Source organism: Phoxinus phoxinus (genome assembly GCF_949152265.1).
Source record: "Phoxinus phoxinus genome assembly, chromosome: 7".
Lineage (NCBI taxonomy): Eukaryota > Metazoa > Chordata > Actinopteri > Cypriniformes > Leuciscidae > Phoxinus > Phoxinus phoxinus.
The window spans coordinates 21,480,174-21,502,744 of NC_136882.1; the positions used below are offsets into that span (position 1 = coordinate 21,480,174).

The 22,571-nt window shown below is 38.1% G+C and overlaps 1 protein-coding gene across 2 annotated transcripts in view; it reads left to right on the forward strand.

The window, feature by feature from the left end:
- gtf2e1 (general transcription factor IIE, polypeptide 1, alpha) overlaps positions 1 to 8,901 on the forward strand; it is a 21,090-nt gene extending 12,189 nt beyond the window's left edge. Inside the window, exons 4-6 of one of the 2 annotated variants that reach the window (XM_079618283.1) lie at positions 5,738 to 5,939; positions 6,235 to 6,467; positions 7,434 to 8,901. In XM_079618283.1, the coding sequence (XP_079474409.1) occupies positions 5,738 to 5,939; positions 6,235 to 6,467; positions 7,434 to 7,888 (890 nt within the window). In that variant the 3' untranslated portion in view covers positions 7,889 to 8,901. The remainder of the gene's footprint in view (positions 1 to 5,737; positions 5,940 to 6,234; positions 6,468 to 7,433) is intronic. The other variant, XM_079618284.1, reaches the window with a different exon arrangement.
- Positions 8,902 to 22,571: the final 13,670 nt, after the last annotated feature.

The following is a 22,571-nucleotide window of genomic DNA, read 5'->3' on the forward strand; positions in this document are numbered from 1 at the left end:
GCAGTGCCAGAGGTGAGTGATTAGTGTTTAAAGAATAGAAAGGCAGGTAAAGACCGTGTGGCAGTGGTGGCACGTGTTCACCCTCACCTCTGCTGAAAGCAAACTGGCAGTCAGGGAGGCAAAGCTGTTGCTAGGATACACATCAGGAGGATTGGCGAGGATAGAGAAGAAGAACGGAACGGCCAACGATAGCAACGATACCTAACCCTGTGTAGTCCCTGCCATTATACTTGTTTCCCATGTTCTCTTCTGGACAAAAAAAAAATACCTGAAAGGATTTTATAAATATGAGTTTCATGATACACAGTGTTGTTTCTCCTCTGAGTAGGCTTAATCGTGGATGTTTTGGAATTGGCTGTTTTCAGCCTGTGTCGCCTTTTTATGCTTAGGTGGTTTAGTTGTGTATTAGAACAGTAGAGTTTATTGATCTGATTGGTCAAGCGCATCCAGGTCCCCCCTCGTTGAGCAAAACAAATTGATCTATGAAAATCTCTTTGATTGGTGAGGTGTTAGGGGAGATAAGGAGATTTGACAGGGTCAGGCTTGCACAGGTATAAGTCACTCGTTGATCCTATCTCGGCATGTCCTCACTCTGGCTCATTTTTGTTATCTCCCTCCAGTCTTCCTTCCTTTCTGAGTCGCACGTGTAGCGCAGTGACCACCCAATTTTCAGAGGTTAAACAATATGGGTATTTCAATTACTGATTCGTATTACGTTAGGCATCTGCTATTTCATGCTATCAATAACTGGTAAATGCATAAAGCAGTCTTCTTCTTTTTTTGCTGTCAGAAAGCAATCTCATTTCCAGTCTCCAAGTAGGAATAGAGTTTGATACTTTTTAGGCATCGACCAAATTGCCTTGATAGCATCAAATATCAAATAATCCCAAAATAATCAAATCGTTTAAAAGATATTGCAATTTATTACAAAATTCATCCGATCCTGTCAAAATCTGTATCCTTGGTATCGGTATGATGACACAAGGAATCCATAGACAATAGACATAGATCTTCTGAAAAACTTTTCAGAAAGTTATTAGCATTAGTATAGCTATTTTTCACACCTGTAGGTAGTGCTGTTTCCAAATTTGGCGTGGACTCTCAGATTATGGTTCAGATGAAGCGTACCGATTTTCGATTGATTAATGTTTGTCCGAGAGACAGCGTCTAAACCAATTTCGGGTCGACCTTGTTCAGTTTGCTACATCATAACTTTTTTAAAGAATTAATAAACAAAATCTGTTCTGTCGTTTCTGTGCGGCTTGGTCCAAAGATCATCAAGAATTGGAGAAGATTTGAAGGAGTGAAGGAGTAGTGAAAAAATTGGAATACGGTACTTTTTTTAAAATGGCCAATACTGTAATGGGCAGCGTCTTAATTTTGAATGTAGTCATGAAGAGAGGAATCAGGTGACCGAAAAGTAATTTTTAGAGAACAAAGGGTTCAAAAGTTATATGTAGTTGGTCCTAGAGACTCCAAAATTGGTCAAATCACTATCCATTACCATCTCTGCAGTTGTGCCAAATTTCATCATTTTCTCATGTTCCGTTCATAGGGCTGCCATAGACTCCCATTCGGGAGGAATACTAAGAACACTAAAGGATACAACAGAGGTTACTGCCCTTTTGGGCTTAGCCCCTAACAAAAATCGTATCAACTGCAAACTTTTGAATGGTACGTGGTTAATACTTAAGTTTTGTGGTTGGTCAGTAACTCATTTCCAAAGGCTTTGCACAAATGCTATAGATACGCCCATCTGGGCATTTACCACAGACACTGCTTATCCGGTACAAATTAATGATGATCATTCCAGATGTTCTGAAAAAACTAATTCTTTCTGAATGGGGTTTAGGTAGGCTACTGTCTATAGAGCTTAACTTGTATTGAATCCAGAACATTTATCTATATACAGTCTTATATACAGTAATATATACAGTTCTTCAAAGAAGAAGAAAAATATATTTTTTACTGTATTTTTATTTGAATTATTATTATTGCTTTATCTCAGCTGTAATTGGAATCAATGTGGTACATTTGCCACTGTTGCACAGACAAAACTTTATCCTCTCTCAAATGCTGAAATGATGCTGTATTCATCTTTTAAGGAATGATCACAAAAGTCCTTTTGTTCTTTGGCGTAGACAACTGAACAAAGCGCCGTCCTGCTTTCAAAAGAGCTCTGAATCACTGGTGAGAGTGCTATGTAATTTAAGCCAGACCTATTCATATCTCATAGATAATACAAAAACTATCAACACAAAGACACCAGCCCACTTCTCACCGAAAGAAGCCTTAATGTATGCCTACACGCTAACAGCGATGCGCCATGTTCCTTTAGATCACTGCGACAATGTGTATGTGCCGGCCTGATGCACACTTTGCTTAAAAACAGAGATGACAACCGGAGTGTGTGCATGTGTCATATTACTAATTGTCCAGGGCTTTGGATTTGATATCTCTACAGATTACTATTGGCTGGGGAGCCTCCAATGACATGGGAAGAAAAAAAAAACCTTTTATTTTATATACTAGTATTTTATTTACTAGGATTTCTATTTTACTGACATGACATTCACTAGAATATTATTAGTTAAAACATTTCAAAATGCACCTGCAGACTATTTTTCCAGTCGTGAACATTGTCATTGAGGATTTCTGCAAAAATCTCGTCTCGTTCTCGTGAACCCAGTCTCGTCTCGTCACACACCTACCTCTTACATGTCAAAATAGCAAGGAAATGTATTTATCAATTTATAACCCCTTTAACTATTAAACTACTTGCTGCTTCTCGCCTTTTCTATAACATCTCACGCATGAGCAATGCACTTTTAAGATACCATGTTGGTTAATACAGAACACATTCTTGTGTTTAAAGAAGGCAGACCTAGCGCAGCAGAAAGGAAAAGACTGCATGGTGCCAAGACGCGTTGACACTTTATCTTAAAAACACAGCGCCCATGTACAAGATGTTAAAGAAGTTTCAAGACGCAGTGCAGCGGTCAAAGTTCTTCACAAAATAACTAAGTGTAATGGCAAAACTAATTTCTGTGTTTAAAAATTAGAAGCACAGGGCAGTGGAAAAACACTTTTTTTTATAAAATTTTATAAAAAATAAACGCAACAGTCAAAGATGTCCAAGCACGTTTAAATTGAAAACAAACCCCAAACAAGGACAGACTGCTCAAGCATACCTGTTTTTTCTTGTCATAGTCGTGATGTTGCCCATCACAGTTCGGTATGGATTCCTGGCACTATTTTAACTCCTTTACTCTCTTCACGAGTTCTTAGCTGGTCAAAATACCATCATATGTAGGCTACGCATATAAAAGGATCACATTTAGCCTAGCACACAGCATTCTTTTGGATTTTCGGCACGTTCCGTTGCAAAATATTAATAATAAAAGCCAATCAGTCAGGTTGTGAACATATCCCTATGTCTTTAGTTTTTTTTAAATGTTTGTTTTTATTTTGGTCCAGACCAACGTATCCAAGTGATCTGAACTGCAAGTGTGAACACACCCTAAATGTTGAACTTATGTTAACTTGAGCGCTGTGTTTTTAGTATCCAGAAGGTAGAGGATTAGTACTGTGAAATGCATTCAAAACTAATGGTCCAGAATAAAGCTGCTGTTTAAGCCCTTATTCCTTCACTACATGATGTTTGCATGCGTTTAAAAATGCGTCTTGATATCGCCTCATCTTTATTTAGACATTTAAAATGCAGCTTGTTTTCTCTGCATTCTTTATCACTTGTGCTTTTTCATTCCTTTTCTGTGTGAGGACATGCAGACAGACAGACTGACTGACTAGGAGGGCTACGGTAAAATGTTCTCTGCGCTCAGGGCTTGTCAATATTTCCTCTGGAGCTGTGTCAATTGTGATGAAGACTTTCTTTTTTATCTTCCCTTCACCTGAATGTGATTTCTTTTCTTTTTAACAGCCTCTCTCTCTCTCTCTCTCTCTCTCTCTCTCTCTCTCTTTGTGCTCATCAAAATAGTTTTTTTTTCACCCTCCACTCCTGTATTGGCAGAGAAGACATCTGTAGTAAAAGGGCCTAGCTGGAGGTGATTGTTTTTCAGTAGCGCTTTCACAGATTTTGTTGTCAACTTTCCAGCAAAGCTTTTAAAATGGAAATTGCGGTGAATCGTTTACTCGTTCGATTCCCCTCAAGGCCAGAAACTCGGAAGCCTTCATGCACTCAGCACAACAACATGAGATTATTTCAGCGTAAAATACATATTGCTGGTGTTTGTTTGTGATATCAAAAAATGAACATGAATAGAATGACATTCCAAGTAAAAAGCTACAATTAAAAGTTGCTCACAATATCAGCACCATCTGTGACTGACCATTAAATGCTAAATACACAGATTTGTAAAATATATCAAGGCGTGTATTTTATATTCAGCTAGTAGCTGCCGCCGGTGTACACCACACACTCATACACCGGGCCCTGCTGTGTGTGTTCTTGTCAGAAGGCTGTAAATAACTTCAGCAGCAGATGGCAAACCAGACCAGATTCGCTTGCTGTGGAACCGCTAGTGAATGCTGGGGCTGAGTTTGCGTTTGTGTATGTTTGTCCTTTTGTCTGTGATTGTTCTTCCTCTTTCAATAATATTAGATGGTCAGCAGTGGGTTTGGCTCCATCCTCTAGATGGCATTGAATTGTAACTCTGGTTGCCTCAGCGAAGTGCATTAAAATCGTTTAATGCGCTAGCCGTGGATTATTTTAATTAATTATATATATAGAGGGAGAGACTTGTATCTGCGTCTGTTCAGCGTCTCTCTCTATTAACAACAAAGCTGTGAGTTTAATTACTTCAAAATAATGTAACCCCCTCTTTGCGAGAAATATAATGTAGCGAAGCTATTTTATTGCTAAAAGTCACGGGGCAGTGTTGAAAAGTTTCTGTGTTCCTGAATGTTTCTGTGTGCTCAGCACGATCTCTGCTCTCTCTGTGTGTGTGTGCTTCAATGAAAACAGCATGTTGATATAGAACAGTGATTAAACTAACTTGAAACTACCTGTGCATTAAAGTTTTTTTTTGTTGCACACCTACCAGCCAATTATTATTTCCTTTATTTAGCCAGGAGATCACATTGAGATATTTCTATCTCTTCTTCCAGTGAGACCTGGTCAAGACAGCAGCACATCAAGTTTCACATATAAAATAACAGTCAGACAACACCACATTGCACAATAATCGTAAAACTAAAGTAAAAACAAATCAATTGTAACATTTACAAGTGTCTGTTAAAACATTTTGTAAGAGACATTTAAAAGTGCTTAGGGTTGGAAGTACATCTAAGTTGAGGACATTTCAATCAGAATTGAGTATTCAGACAGACCATGGTAAACACTATAAATAACTTTGCAACTACATGTCAATTAGCTCTTAGAGTATTGCTTTACTGTTAGGTTAGAGTCAGTAGAATAAGTTGTAATGTACTTGCAAAGTTTGGGCACTGGCTCCAGCTCCGCAATAGGCACCATTTCTGTGGGAAAGGGGGACATGGAATGCTAGAATTTGGAGCCCCTGGCTAACAGGGAACTGGAGATATGAAGCCCCTTGACAGGAAAAGATTTTCTAGGCTCCTACTTCTAAACCGAGTTACCCAGAGGCACCAAACATCGTGAATGGGGTCGTTCTGGTGGTTAAGGCTCAGGGATGATGAACTGTTACTGTTGCAACACTTGATATTTTGTATTTTTAAGACCTTTTCCTCTCAAACACAGGAACATTCCGCTGTACCTTCTGTCAAACAGAAGTAGAGGAAGACGAATCGGCTGTGCCAAAGAAAGATGCCCGCACTCTGGTGGCACGGTTTAATGAGCAGATTGAGCCCATCTATGTATTGCTACGAGAGACGGAGAACATCAACTTATCTCATGACCTTCTGGAGCCTGAACCGTCAGAAATTCCAGCCCTGAAACAGAGGTCAGCACAGAGTTCAGTGGCCAGTTATATGCAGAAGACTTTTAGTCTTTATCATATTTGAAATAAAATAAAATAGAAATATTCGATTTAAAAAAATAGAAATGTTGCATTGGCAACTAACTGAAATAAAATAAGTTGAAGTACTAAAAACTAAAACTTAAAAAAAATTAAGTTGCATTTTTCCACTTTTTGTGGATACTAATGAAAAAAAATGTATAAAGGGTGCCCAATATAATTCAGGTTTATGTTATATCAACATAACTATTTAGTAATCCACTTCTGCTATTTTTCACAGCCGGGAGCGGGCCGCCCAGTCTGCAGCAGCAGCTGCAGGGGCTGATCGAGATACATGGAAAACCAAAGGCTCGTCGTATGACCTCTACACGCAGAATGTTGTCATCAGCATGGAAGACCAGGAGTCTCAGCCTGGTCAGACCGCTGAAGGCAAAGCCCCCAAAGAGAGGCCTGTATGGCTGACAGAAAGCACGGTGCAGGGGGCGTACAGCGATACGGATGCTCTGAAGAACCGTGAGTCACATTTACTATATTGTATCATTATGAAAGCATTCTTTCTGGTCATGGCTGCATATTAACACTTTTTTTATGTATTTCATGATTTTCCTGCTTATGTTTTGTTCATATTCCTCGTTGGTCTAATGCGGAGTCAAACTAGGTGTAAGGGTGAGGGCTTTATTTGGTTGAAGGGGATATTTCACACAATTGTATTATACTCTAAACATCTTTAATTTTCTGTGGAACACAAAAAGAGATATAGCAGAATATCCAAGCTGCTGTTTTAATACAATGACTGCCAAATAGAGGTCCGCTCGGGATGGGTTTGTGTTACAGCAGACACGAGCAGCGCAATGCAACATGACAAAAGCAAATATAACCCATTATAATCAGTGATGCTGTCTACACTCGACACGGCAAATTCCCAAATGTAAACTGATGCCCCATTCTATTTCTGATGTACTCCGAGCTTGCGCTACTTCTGACATGTAGAGCTAATAGATTTGCAACAGTCTGCTTTGTCACGTCCAGTGTAGACAGACTCAAGCTGTTGCTGTTCGGCTTGACATGACAACTGTCAAGTCTTCAATAGCCATAAAATAGCTTTTTGTGAGAAATATACAGATTTAAAGTTGTTGTTCACTAAGTCTTGACCTCCACCCGCTCAAATCATGATATGGTCAAAAATATACATTTTGCATATTTAACACCATTAAAGAAGGCTGAAAAAAAAAACAATGTAAACTTCAATGATTCTTGGAATTGTAGTCATTAATAGGTTTGAATGTATGGAAGTGTGTGTGGAATTTGAGTACTAGGATAGAAGGAAAGATTGTCATCAAAAAACAACTTAAATTATGGCCTGTTCCTTTATATAAAACTATGGTTAAAAAATGTGGAATGTAAAAAAAGAAAGAAGATTGCATCTGAATTTGCTGTGGGTTTTTTATTCTTCTTTTTCCTCAAATTTTTACACACCAGCTGGCGAGGACCCTATAGAAACCCAGGAGGGCATGGCTGTAAGAGGAGCCGCACAGGATGAGAATGAGGAGGTAATGCAGGCTTTACTCATCCATGAGAAGAGGAGCGGAGTCGGTCCAGGAGGTACCGTCGTCTCCAGACCTACCGTTCCGGTGGCCAACGCCAGCGACTCTGACAGCGATACCAGCGAATCGGATGAGGACCCTTTGCCCCAGGCTCCAACCCACATGGCGCACAATGCTACAGCTCTGCGGCCAGGAAAACAAGAGGATGAGGACGAAGATGATGATGAGTTTGAGGAGGTCGGGGATGACCCTGTGGTTATGGTAGGGGGACGACCCTTCTCTTACAGGGAAGTAAGCCAGAGACCCGACCTGGTGGAACAGATGAGCGCCCAGGAGAAAGAGGCGTACATTGAGATGGGCCAGAATCTCTTCCAGGACATGTACTACTGAGTTCATCATGTCTTTCTGCATAACATTTGTTCTTTCTGGATCTCGCTGGTGCCCTTTTTTCACAGGATGCAGTTTCGATCTGTCTCTTTTGCACACTTAATCTCAAACAGTGTTGTGCGGCGTGCCAGAGCTGAGAAATGTAGTGTTATAACCTTTGACTGTTCTTTTTACTCAACCCTCTGTCATATTCATATACAAAACTTCTCTGGTGCCAGTTATACTGCAGTATCACGGTTGTAAACAAGAGTATCATACATTGGCAAACACACTTGCACTGCTTCCTTTTTCAGTATGTTTGTGGTCTCGCCATTTTCAGAGACTTCCAAACAAATACGTTTTGTTTGCTGCAGTGACCTCTAGGATGGTTTTACTCAAAAGAAACCCCCAAACCGAAGGGTTCTGAGGCTTTTCTGACATGATTGACTTTTGAATGACGGAAAGTGACAGACTCTGTTTTGCTCAAAGCTACAGAGACATTTCCGCATCTTCTTGCTTTTGTGTCTTTTTCCATGGCTCTTTTTTCCCAACAGTATTTAGCAGGATTTGCCGTTTGAAAGACAAGCAATTTTTTTGTTTTGTTTTTTTGCGACTGACTGCCTTGACATGATATTAAATGGAGTTTTGATGAGATATGGTTTTAAGATGGATTGCTTTCCTTTCACAGCAGACATTAGCACTTTTTTTCTCTGATCTCTGCCTCAGTGGACATTACTTACTTCAGTTTGTTTATCCATAAATGGATAAAGTATGTTTTTTGTTTTTCTTTAAGTTTGTTTTATAGTAATAAAAAGCTGTGTAAAAAACGTCAGTTTGTTTATTCATGAATCTGTGTGTGCATGCACGCAACAACCTCAACCCCAAATATGAATATGAATGAAAAGATGAGCTTCATAAACTACAATCCTGCTGTTATTACATTTTCCTGTGTTTATTTTGTCTAGAACAGCAGGTGGTTTTTGCATTGACTGTTTCCCAATTTTTTTTTTTGAATTGACCTCTTATGTGTGATCATGTAATTGAATTGGGAACAGAGTCTTCGGGGATGTGCTTTGGTGCAGCTGTGGATGAGATGATGCTCGGATGAGACGATGCGGGAGATAAAGTCTGTGGTGCGTAGATGCGCAGCCAGAGAGAAAACTGGCAGTGCTGCTGTCACATCATATTACAGGTGCAGCACTGTGGAGTCAACTATGGGTATCTGCAGATCAGAGCAGAAGGTGTGTCTTAATGTAGGGGGTGAGTCTAAAGGTTATGAACTGGAAGTTATGGGTTTCAAAATCTAATTTAATCTTTGAAATAAAATGTTTTGGAAACCTGAAGAAGAAAAGGAATGTTATGATAGAAAGTGAATGACAAATATTTGAGCTTTTGCACTGTTTCGAGGTAACTAGTCAAGCATAAACAATTTTGTGACATTTACTGGCGGTTATAAAAGGTCAGATGCTGTGGTCTCCATTGAATCATTCTCAATTCCTACTGGAAAACATTTTCCCTCTGTTTGTTCCCTCTGTCGAGTTCTGCAAGGCATGTTTTTTTCTTCACCTTTTCACTTAAAATGTTTGACTGATTATGTAGTTTATTGATAAAATAAATTAAAGAAAAAATGCAATGCTGTCACAGCCACACACACACACACAAAAAAATTTTTTTTCATTATTACTTGAATTTAGTTGTATTTATGGAGGGGAAAAGGGAATAGATTATTTTATGAACCTTGGTGTCAATTAGTCAACCAACAAATAATATTTATTTCCAGAATACCAGAAAACATAGTTTGATCACCTGATAACATTGTGAATATATAATTTTGTGCAGAATTCTGTGAGAACCGATGTGATCAGGTACCAATAAGACTCCCAAAAAGTTAAAGGGCAGAAGTGTGTTAACTTTTACAAGGAAACCTTTCAGCTGAATTCAGTTACCATGCCAAAACCTCTGTTTAACATATAAATGAATCTCAAATGAAAAGGCTTTTATTGGATTTTGCATATTTATAAATCTTGTATAATGTTCGCTGACCTTGTTGTTGTAAATTATTTTTTCCTTGTACCATTTCTGTGTTCAACCAGACTGAGTTGAATTGGCAGACCCTGTCCCAATCTATTTATTAGCCACATTCAGCACACCTATTTAACTCCTTTTTTTTATAACCCCCTCAGCTGTAAATGAAAGCCATTTCTCAGATGGAAGATTCAGAGAACTCTCGATTATTTCACTGTTTGTGAGGTCAAGGTGTTCTGGGCTTCATGTGTTTTAATGCGTTTATGTCTACCTAACACAACTATTGTGTTTCATCTAGTACACGACTTTCTTTAGTGTTATTCTTGTTAGTAATGTAGTAAAGAGGCATTCAAAAAAAAGTTGTACCATTTTTACTGATTTATTCTGTAGAAAATAAGTTTTGTTTTTCCATGCAATGAAAGTCAATAGAGTCCTATATAGTTGTAATCAGATGAAAGTAAGTCTGGAACGACATAAATAACATAATTTATTTAAAAAATTAGTTTTTACTAACTTTAAGTAAGATGTCTCATTGTAGCATATGCATGTTCACTGTTCAGTCAGAATCGGCTTATGGACAGAAGTGTATATTTATACTGTGCTGCAAGTGAAATGAGAAAATCAAAAACACCCACCATTCACTGCATGCTTACCATCTTTTTGTGAAGAGTCATGGGAAGTGTGTAAATCTAAGCAGTTTTTCATGGGTCAATATTTATTTATTGGTTGCTTTGCAGATTAGTCCTGTTTTATCACTCTTTCGTCCTTTACATCTTTTTAATGAAGAACACAAAGGAGAGATGAATTCATGAAGGTTATTTTTGGATCTGATGGCCTTCTCTATTCAATTAGGGAAGCGCACACACTGTCATCTGTCAGTCATTTAAAAGCCATTAGCTGTCTCCTGCGGCTGCTTCTGCTGTGTCCAATCTGAACATGTTGCTCTTTAACTCACGGTCACTCCGTCATTAGTTATGGTGTATTGTTTACCTCTCTTTCTGTTTACTTCCAAACACACTAATTAATGTTTCTTACATGGCAAGCTGTGGGTGAGTTGGAAACGGGGGTGTTAAGGCCTGCAACAAGATAATTATATCCCCACAAACATGTTTCAAATATTAATGTCCACCTTAAGTACAATATAAACAAGGGCGTAGTTGAGATACGTACGCACGCTACCTTACAAAAGTTTGTGGTCTGGTTAGATTATTTTTGAAAATAATCAAAAGAAAACAATTTCAAAAATACAGAAAAAAAACAATAATGTTACGATTTTGTACTTTTAGATTTAAAAAATAAGTTCTTAATTATTCAAAAGCATTAAAAATGCAACCGTGATTTGAATTGTGACTATTTCTCTTTCTGACTTTTATTTTCAGTGAATTGTGATTTGGTCTATTTTTTTATGTTACACTCTTTTTTCTCTTCCTGTCTTTTCATTTATCTCTTCCTGTTCCTGTGTCTGTTTATGTAGGTTCATAACTATTATTATAGGCTACCTAAAACTACAGCTATTATTAAAACAAAAAATAACTTTTTTACCAGCTTATAAGCACTGATCTTTTCTTTCAGGAAATGCAAATAGGTTTATACATTCCCCGCAAGGATAATAAAACCTGAAATCACCTACATTGACCAGCCAGAGGTTCCCATGAGGGAAATGGATTAACAAACATACAATTTTGTTTTGTTTTCTTTAATGGGTAGGTTTAGGGTTATGGGATAGAATATACAGTTGGTACAGTTTAAAAACCATTACGACTATAAGGAGAGTCCCCACAAAGATAGCGAATCCGTGTGTGTTATTGCATTATTGCTTTCTCTCAGGAGTCTGTGCCTTTTAGAGTGCCACAACATGCAGTCTGTCCCTGGTGACACAACTGCCGGCCAGCAACACACTGTGTGGTGATTTACACAGCCTGGGGGAAGTTTTTTCTGCAATATCATCCCCTGTTTCATACACACAAACACACTCAGGATCGCCTCTCTTTGAATTGAATTCCCTCTCAATTGGATCATGTCTGGTTTTGAGGCGTGCAGTGGCCCAAAAAAGCCATACGTAAAAATATCTGAATGTCACTGCATTAGATAACAACATATCAAAGCAAGTGGCATTTATTTAAAAAAGAAAGAGAACAGAACTACACATTTCAAGCAAAACAACAAAACAAATATTTAACCAAATAAAGTTTGCTAGGATTCAAATGATAAAAAGTTGACTTCAAGAGTTATATTTTATGATTGTGTAATGTTAGAGAATCATTTTCATAGTTAATGTGATGACATACCTGTATATATGTTCATGTACACTTAACATTATAGGTAATTGTAGGACAGAGTGAATTGTGGATATTCTGGCATTAGGCAAGAACATCCAAAGCTTCTTTCAGTACAATTTTTTTAAAGGGACAGTCTTTCTGGAGGTTATAGGTGAGAAATGTAATTATTTGCAAACTGCAAACCTACATTTGCGAGTGAAATTTTAAGAGTATGCTAGTAAATATTGCAATTTACGGCATGAACACAACCTGCTACAGTTTCTGTGTTCAATATGAAAACACATAAACTACCTCATCTGGGGTTGACTGAACTAATTCCAAACTGGTTTTCAGAAACAATAACTCAGAGCAGTGACATCATTGTGTGGCCTCATGGGAGCTGTATTCTGCTCTGGGGGAAGTGTTTCTATCATAAACATGCAGTTCCTGCTATTGGATCCTGATGACGGAACACAACACCCTCTGAACAGGAAGCTGTCTATCAATTAGGCTACTTAGTTTGATCAATTAAAACTCAGGCTATGTTCAGAATGGAATACTAGCATACTATGCAGTATACACTGTATCTTACTTTCTAGTAGTTTATAGCATGTAAAACTGTATGGGGTATACAACGATACAGAAACATTTCAGATAGAGGTGTGCTACGTTATTGTCATATTTTTCTGATTCAAACTCTTGGTGGTCCAATAAAATAATCAAGAAAGAGTCAAGAAAAAGATATTAGTTCATTGCATTATGAGAATTGTCACTAAGGTTGTACCCTGACAACTGCTGACAGCGTTTAAGCTAAAAGAGTCCAAATTGCCTCTAATTTTCTATGCTGTAAATATTATGGCCACAAAACCCAAATTGGGCTAGTGTCCAATCTATTTCTTCCAGCAAAACACAAACGTGTTATCAGTCCATGAAAGGTCACATTTCATATTTTCTCTGTTTGGATCTAATCTGGGCGCCCTCATTAAGGTCTAATTGATGTCAGTATGCAATTATGTGAGTCAGTGGAACGGTGCTCATGTCGAGAGGAAGCGCTAGACTCACGCTTTTGATGTCAAAGCCGATCTCGCCACTGAATCTCTCTGAAAGCAGCATCTGCCCGCAGCTGAGCAATACTAATCATTTTGATACCTCCTGTCAGCTCGTACTTGCTGTGTCTGAAAGACAGAAGGAGTAAAAGAGAAGGATATTTGGGATGTACAGAACAGTGAGTTCTGAGTGATACGTCTGGCCATATTATGGGTTTATTTATGAGTGCTGCAGGTCCTATTACAATATCTAACAGGCCTACTTACATTTCATGTAAATTCTTTCAAAAATCTTTATGCGGTCACCAGTGGGAGCAAGAAGAAAAATAATGAGAATAAATTTGATTAAATGCTTGAAAGTAATTAGTTGATTACACCCTTTCATCCTAAGTAGGCTAGATACTCAATGGCGAATACTGTAATTATTTTTATTTATTTAGACATTTGAAAATATAATTATTACATACAGTCTCCTAACAGTCTTAAGTTCCAGAATGCCTTCAACAACTCTAGTCTGATTGAAGCATCATGAATTAATAAATTAAACTCGCTGTTCAACGTATCTGGCTTTTTAGATAATCTATACTTGTCTGTCCAACATCATAGTCTTTGTCTCTCTGAATCAATTATTCAATCAATCGATTCATTGTTCAAGCAATTGAATGTGCCACCCACTGATCAATATAATAATTAGTCAGACCTTCAAACATCAGGGCAAAGGACCACTAAATAAGGAACCTTATTACGCATCCACGTCATAAATGAAATGAAAGAAGTTGATCTGCAGCAGGCGCATGTCCTTGTATTGCAATTTCAGTTATGAACCTCCAGCATTAAATCACATATAAAACATGCACATGCAGACATGCGCAGCTGGTGGCATGTGCAAATGTGACCCCCTGATTTATGCTTGGGCAATTGAAGGTGGCGCTCTGGTTAATGTGATTTATATGTTCCTCAAGCCCCACCTCTTCTTGTTAGAGGTTAGCCATATGAAGACTGTTCAGTATTATTGTCTATTTATCCATGACCTCTAAAATGCTAAATGCTGATGTCAGGCAACAGGGTTACGATGAAACCATGAGTAATGCAACCCTGCATATCACTTGATCATCCCCAAAATGTTCTTATTTTAAATTATAAATAAAAGAACTAGAATCAGATAGGCCTATATATTGTTGGCTCGATTCAGATCATACAATTCTTAAAGGGACAGTTTTTAAAAAAATGTTATCATCATTTACTCACCCTCACATCTTCAGATCAGAAACTGTGAATTAATTTCAATATAATGAAACTGAATGAGATCTGGGCCTGTCAAGCTCCAAGACATCAAATCACAGTATGTAACATAACATGTAACACAAGTTTACACAACAGTAACATACGTTTTGTATTATAATTACAAATATTTATATTTCAAGTCTCCTGAAGCCATTTGTAAGTTCTGTGTAAGGAAGAGACGTGGGCTTTTTCATTTTTAATTTGGGTAAACTTTGATCATAGTTGCCATTTCTTAGGGAAACAAAGGACAGTTAAAAGTGAAATTTATCAGATTGATTAGCTTTTAGATGATGTTAAGCAATATACTTTTGGCTTCTCTTTTCACATGAAGCATGGAAATATTTCAGTTTGATTTAATGTGTGACAGTGTAATGAGATTACCATGTTTTATATATGCTAAAATCCAGTAAAAGCACATCCACTCAGAGAGGGAGAAAAAGATAAACGTCACTTATGGGTAATGGATTTCAATGCGTTCAACAGAGACGCACGCCTAAAGGGATAAAAACTGACAAAGCAGAGTGTTGCTATGTGGCATTTTAGTATAGGGAGAATAAAAAAAATGCAAAGTACTAAAAATGTCTTTTATCACTCTCTCAGGAAATTATAGGTTCTAGTTTCAAGTATAGCAGCTTTCTGGCATGAGATTGTTTGGTCTCACATCAACCCTTGAATCTTGCCCTTGACACTATCGTATCCCTTATCAACTAAATGATGTATGAAATGACAAACATCTATAAGAGAAGGAAGGGCATGGTGAGCAATTTTAAAGGAATGATTTCTTAAATAACTATTTCTTGATCATTTACTCACCCTCATGTCCAAACCCTCATGCTTTTTTTCTTCCATATTGCAGAATGTGAAGGCTCGTCTTTTCCATGCAACAAAAATGGATAGCAAACGGTGTCTATCAAGCTGCAAAAGACAAAAAAAGTATATATGACCTGTGCGCTACATTCCAAGTCTTGTGAATAGCTTAGTGTGAGGAACAAGTCCAAATGTAATAACATAGATGCATCACAATCACAGAGGAGCTACACTCAACATCTCTCTTTTCAAGCAGTCAAGATGTGGAAGGAGGGGTCAAATAAGGTTAAGCTTTTACACACATTCAGAACTAAAATGTGTTCCTATATAAAACAGTGCTGTAGTCCAAACCTTAAAACAACCCTAAAATAATGCAAAATGCATAAAAATTAACAGAAACATAGACCTTAGTCAGGGTAGATAGGCCATATTTCATTTTATACAATATTAACATAAAAACATATTTCATTTTATACAAATAAATATTTATTTAATAGCAAATATTATATCAAATAAATACTATATAAAAAAATATTGAAAATATTTTTTTGAAAACATTTCATTTAAAATCCAGACTACATTTAAACGAAGGACTGAAATGAGTGATGAACTCAATGGAGATGTTACATCTAGAGCATCAGGTTTGATGCAGCCTAAAGAGTGAAAGTGTGTTTTTCTGTGTGCATGTGTGTCAGTTCTACTGTAATAGTAATCCACACTGTAATGCACACAATCCTTCCCTCTAGACTTAAGAGTGAGAAAAAAACAAAATTGAAAGAGGGAGGGCATGTGGATCTGGTGTAGCTCCGTTCCACTGTCATGTTGATTTCTCTCCTTGTAATTCAATTCAGAAATCAAATGTACCAAATGATATAATAATAACAGATGTCCTCATTTTCCTTCATCTCCATATAATCTTCTCATAACATCTCCCTCACTCAGACAGAAGCCATTTATAATTATCATGATTATGTAAATGATGATAATGTTAATAATGACATGGACAAAGATAATAAGGTCGTGTTGGATGATGATAGGAGTGTTACGATCTGTACGCTGCCTATCATATTCATATCATGCGAGTACAGAGTTTGGAATGAAAATGGCACCTTGCAAAGCTATGCTACTGGGTTGATGTGCTCTCGGTGTGTTTGAATGGAAAAGCTTTGCATGCTTGTCTCCTTTCATCCCCTTCAGTGTGTCTAAGGAGATTTCGCTTGTGAATCTGTGGCATTCACAGAGGTCTTCAGACAGTCATATGCAGATAAATCATCATCACTAATTCACCTATACTGATTTATGATGGGAAGAATGAGGCATAGACAAAGTACACTAGATACGTGAGAAAAGCACACAACCATAATATTCATACTCTTTTTTTTTTGGCCTAATACCAAGATCATCTGCAGTATGCTTTACAACCAGAGCAGACTGCATGAAATAGTGTATCCTTCTTCAAATGGTAAATGGTAAATGGACTGCATTTATATAGCGCTTTCACAGACCCAATGGCCACCAAAGCGCTTTACAATATTGCCTCACATTCACCCATTCACTCACTCATTCATACACCTCATTCAAGTGTTCAACTAGACATGAACCGTTTTTAATATCTTCTCAGATAATTACAAGCCATATTTATTTCTGAGATGATGACCGACCACACACTGAATTAAACAAGGTTGTGAGGTCAGACTAACGTACAATACTACTTGCAGGTTACATCTGTAGGTTGTATCAAGTGACTGTCCGTCCTTTGGATAAGACGTTAAACCGAGTTCCTGACTCTCTGTGGTCATTAAACATTCCATGGCACTTCTCGTAAAGAGGGTGTAACCCGTTTTTGTCCTGGCCAAATTCCATCCATTGGCCCTTGCCAATCATGGCCTCCTAATAATTTCCCTTCTATTGAATTGGCTCCCTCACCCTCTCCACCTGTACTGTATCTGGTGTGTGGTGAGCGCACTGGCGCTGTTGTACTGTGCCGTCGCATCACCCAAGTGGATGCTGCACACTGGTGGTGGTTGAGGAGAGATTCCCTGATATGATTATAAAGTGCTTTGGTGTACAGGGACGGACTGGGACTAAAAAACGGCCCTGGACTTTGACTAGGCCCGGCCCAAAGCAATCGGTGCGCGGAAACTCAACAACAACAACAATAACGCCTGGCATGTGTCACAAGACTTTAATTGTGGCTCATGATACTATACCATCCAAATTATAGCAATAGCACTGATGTTGACTAGATGTTGTGTTAAAGGCATATTATTCTAGATTAACTTGAATACATATAAATGGAGGTCTCAACACACTACAGTCCTGTGTAAAAAACCTCTAGGCTGTGACTGTCTGACTTGGGGCGCTTAAAGTAATTTAAAGTTGAGCTGGAGTGGGTGTCTTTCTCTGATCTTGGTCTAAGCTCAACCTGAATAAACAAATGATGGAATGGATTTTAAAAAAAACTGGTTTTATTCCAAGATAGCATGGAATATATATAATAATATGCTGTTATAACAGCATATTATACAATCTATTCCATGCTGTCTTAAAATGAATTTATTACTTAATAATCTTAATTGATTTATGCAGTAATTAATCTTACTGCACAAATAATAATACCACATCTAAATGAAAATACACCATTACAAATGTAACTTCTGTATTCAAAATCTTCAAAGTTTGTAAGCATTAACTGTAATGTTACCAACATTTTTAAAAGTAAAAGCACAACATATTTCTTAATATTAGCTACTGCATGTGGCATTTTACAGCTAAAATGTTGAAGTTTAGCTGTTTTAACTACTGTTGTGGCAAAAATTCATCAAACAAACATCACTGCGTAAGGGAGACTCAGAGTCAAATTATAAAATAGAAGTATTTATTCTTGCAAGAATAGGAGCAGTCTTATACACAGTTGTTACCCTGTGCAGAAGAGTGACACACCCTCGGACAGACTGAACCAGCTTTTATCTCCGTTCCAAGGCCTTTTTCTGCCAGAGCCTTCCTACCAGTAGTTTTCCATAGACTAAGCCCTCCTTCACCAAATGGCCTTCTGACATCTAGGTCAGAGGTCCTTGTTCGTCTGTTCTCTGGAGTGTCTCTCCCTTCTGCCTTCCCAGGTACATAAAAATAATCTTCTCTCACTACAAGTGAGAGTCACACATGTGACATTCTTTGAATCATCTATATTTTACTAAAGATCAATCAATATCATAAAATCGCCACTACACTACTGTAATCATTAATGTAGCAACCACCTGAATATCACTTCCTAACATTATCCCAAGCAAGTAACTCTCTTTCTCCTCTCATGTTCCATACTTACTTGCCCTGGATCTACCTGTGGAACCAGCTCATCTTTCTGTCCCTCACTGGTGGCATGTTGCTGCCTATATACTGTCTATGGTTGCTGCATGTATAGCTGTCTGGCTCACTTCTTCACTGGTGCTAATATTTAACTGCGAGTGCGAGGTGCTGCTGCTGGCTGCCTGTGCTGCTAAATATTTCAGTTAGTTTGCGACATTTAGCGGCTTCAGTATCTAAATTCCGCAAAAAAATGTCTCTCGCCTTCTCAGCCCCACCCTTTTCTTTCCGTATTTTACCCGCGGCCGCGTTTACACAGGGGAAAAAAAAACAGGTGATGACTGGCTGCGGTGATGACTGGGTGGTGGGCCCAAAAACAGGTGATGACTGGGTGGTGGGCCGGCCCGCCGGCCAGTGTTGCCAGACGTACGATAATTATCGTATTTGTACGATAATTTTGACCTCTGTACGATGTACGATCAATAATGAAAAAAATCCCATAATGTACGATAATTTCAGAATTGCCCGCAAATTAGTTAAAAAATCTCCCGGAATCTAGATCGAGCAAGCAAGAGCGCGCATGTGTAGCGCGCGCACAGCAGAGAAAGGGAGCGAGAGACCTTGCGTGTGTGTGCTAGTGTGTGTGTGTGCCTCACGAAGCGCATGTAAGGACCTATTTTTTTTACAGTCTATGGTAAGGACCCAACCAAGCGAATTATTCAGACTCCCCCCCCCCCCCCCCCCCCCCTATTTTTATGAGTGACTTAATGAATCTTCCCATCATAATTTTTACTTAGCTACTTAGCAGCGCCAAAACACCTCTTCTGAATCTACAGCATGAAACAGACAGCGACCAGTAGTCTGATTAGAATGACTCTTAATAACTTTCTTGAATCAAAACCAGAGTTTGATTGACTGAGTCAATATGAACACATAAAGCTTTTAACTAACAGACTTAAATTGAGTTACTGACTTGTTTATATGGCAACGTGTAATTGGATACAAATTAATATTTATTATTAATAAATATTAATTATAATAAATCATTATTATTTAATTATTTATTATAATAAATAATTAAATAATTATTATTATTACCCCCCATATATATTATATCTATTATAATTTATATCATATATAAATATATTATTATTATATATAATAATATTATAATAAATAATATTATTATTAATATGTTTAGTATTGTTGTTTAAGAAATAGTTAGGATTGCATTCATGCACCTCTAAAAACACTGAATACACGTCATGTAATTTTATTAACCAGAATCATTTAGTTAATTAGGATTCTTTCTATTCTTATTTGTAAGTAAAAACAGTAGGTACTGTAATGTACAGCCTAATGTGTAGACTTAAACCACTAGAATTATATTCCAAAAGTAGCCAAGAAGAATTACCCTAGACGTGCATTTACAGTAAGGATATGGATTCTTAAGGACAATGAAAACAAGATGCAGCCCATGAATGAATGCAAGTAATGATGTGACCCTAGAGATATGGGCATCCCACTCTAATCACTTCCTACCAGAGACATCTTGTGGGAGTTGTAGCTCATCTTTACTGGTGGCACAACTACCTTCAAACAGTTAATTGTCCTCAGCTGGTTGTGATTATCTCAGCCCCGCTCACAGTGGCTGTGTCCGAAATCTTAAAAATGCAGCCTTCGGCAGATGCATTCCAAGGTAGGAAGGCATCAAGGCACGTCCCAATCCAATGCTAGCTTCACTTCCCGTCTCCTGAGATACATTTCACAAGTTCACACTTACATACAATTAGAGGGAGTAAAGTTTAATGCGTATTTGGCGTGCTGTCCGGGGGGAGGGCTCTGAGCTCGGAGTTTGGCCCGAACCCAGAGTACTCCTCCGTATGTAAATGATTAGGGCTAGAAGTGTGGAGAAGGGGTGGTGGAGGGATGCTGCTAAACTGTCAACGAATTGAGGTGAGACTGCTGAATGTATTTACACCTCTTATCGTTGATTGCGGAGTGCTCTCCACTCATGTTAAATATCTGAACGTGCACCTCCTAAACTTTGTTGATTAAACATAATTTATCTGATCGATTTTTGAAGGCAGCAGAGATGTATCCTTCGCTGCCTTTGATATTCCACAATCATGTGCTTTCCATTCTGTGACAGAGTAGGTAAAAAAGAAAGATGGCATCTGAAAGTTGTGACTGGTGGTCAGTTTGTGTACAATGTACGTTTTTGACAGACGTTTATTACTTTTGATGTCAAGCTAGAAATTACTATAGTAATTCAATATATTTGCGTAGTAATCACCAAATCTCTCTCTATTTTGCTGTAGATCATTAAACCGGGCTGCCTCAGAAGTCTGTCAAAATTAGATTTGTGATGTACCTTCATGTGCAAAGTACCTTTCTGCTTGCAAAGTCATTGCCTGATAGGGCAGCAAGGCAACAAGTCAGCTGCATACATTTTCAGATGCAGCCAGTGTCTGTTTGGTTCCAGTAGGCCAAGTTGACGTTAACTTAAGGAGCCAGTCTAATTTTACTTAGATGAGCTACTTAAGCTGCACCAGCTGTCTGTCATAGCACTGAAGGCTGAATAAATAAATGCACTCATACACTGACCAAACAAACTGCCACGCGGCCTATGCGTTCTGCATAAAGCAAAAGCACATTTCGTACATTGAGGACTGTGTAATGACTTCATAAGGCTGTGAGTCATAGGCACCAAATGACAGTAACACAAAGAGCTACAGCCTTGGAATAGCTTCTCTAAAATAAGCCGTTTCCTCCCACTTGGCCCTCTAGCTTTTGGAATTACAGATCGGTACATGATTTCCCTGTGAAAACAGCTGCTTAATCTGAAATAAATGCCTGCTCTGCTGGGCCTAGCCTTTCTGTGCATAAATGTAAAAAGTGAGAAGCATAATCTTGATCATCATTAGCAGTCTTGGTTTGCTCTGCAGCTTTACAGGTAGGCCTACTTTGACATTAACAAGGTCTTATCGGAGACAATTACTATTATTTTTGTCTGCTTTGTCTTTTGAGTTGTTTATCATTTATTGCCTCTGAATGAGAGAAATGTTTTCTTTTCAACCTATTCTCACGTGTGTCTTTTGCACTGAAATGGAACACATGCTGCCATGCTAATCGAAAAGGGTCAGGCACTCATTACCCTTTCCTCTTAGCCAGTCAGGCGGGCTGATAATGGCAGACATGCGTTTACCCGCCCATTTATATGCAAATCAAAGAAGTCCCTCAAGGGATGAGTCTTTTCCTTCTCTCAAAGTCTCTGGCACCATTGTTACTCAATTACTGTTGCAACCTATGTAAATTCTGAGTCGATTACAAGTGCCCTGTACCTGTCTATGGGTTGGACCTGGAAGACTTCTCTTTGCTGGATAAATGGGAACTTCATCATTTGTCGTAAATGACGATTAAGGCTTGTGATGGGCACTGGTGTTAATGGAACTTAGGTCAAAAATGTTGGAGGGACGATTTACCAAATCAGTGTGGGAATCATGGGTACACAATGTGGGAATCATGTGGGCTCAAATGCCCTGCTCACACAGAAAATGAATGGCTGCATCCGAAACCAAATACTCTCTTGAGTGGGTAGGCCTACTTGTTTTAAATAAGTACTTACTCCGTGACCACAAAAAAGTGTGTTCTATAATTTGTGTATGAACTAAGAGTAGAACATTCACAATGTTCACATGCTTTTTTTCACTTTCTAGTAGGGACATATGCGATTTCGGATGCCGCGCATGATGTTCAATCACTTTGTTGCATTTAATGCCTGATCAACAACAACAACAACAAAACCTATGTATAAAAGCATATATTTTGAAATATTCACTAAGCATTTCGCTTAGATTAGGCAAAACACAAGTCAATTTAAAAAAAAAAAAAAAACGTGAACATTCATGAAGTTTCACTTTCAACTCCTTCCTACTTGCATGTTATCGCAAATACTCAGAATTACCAAGCCAATTTCTCTGT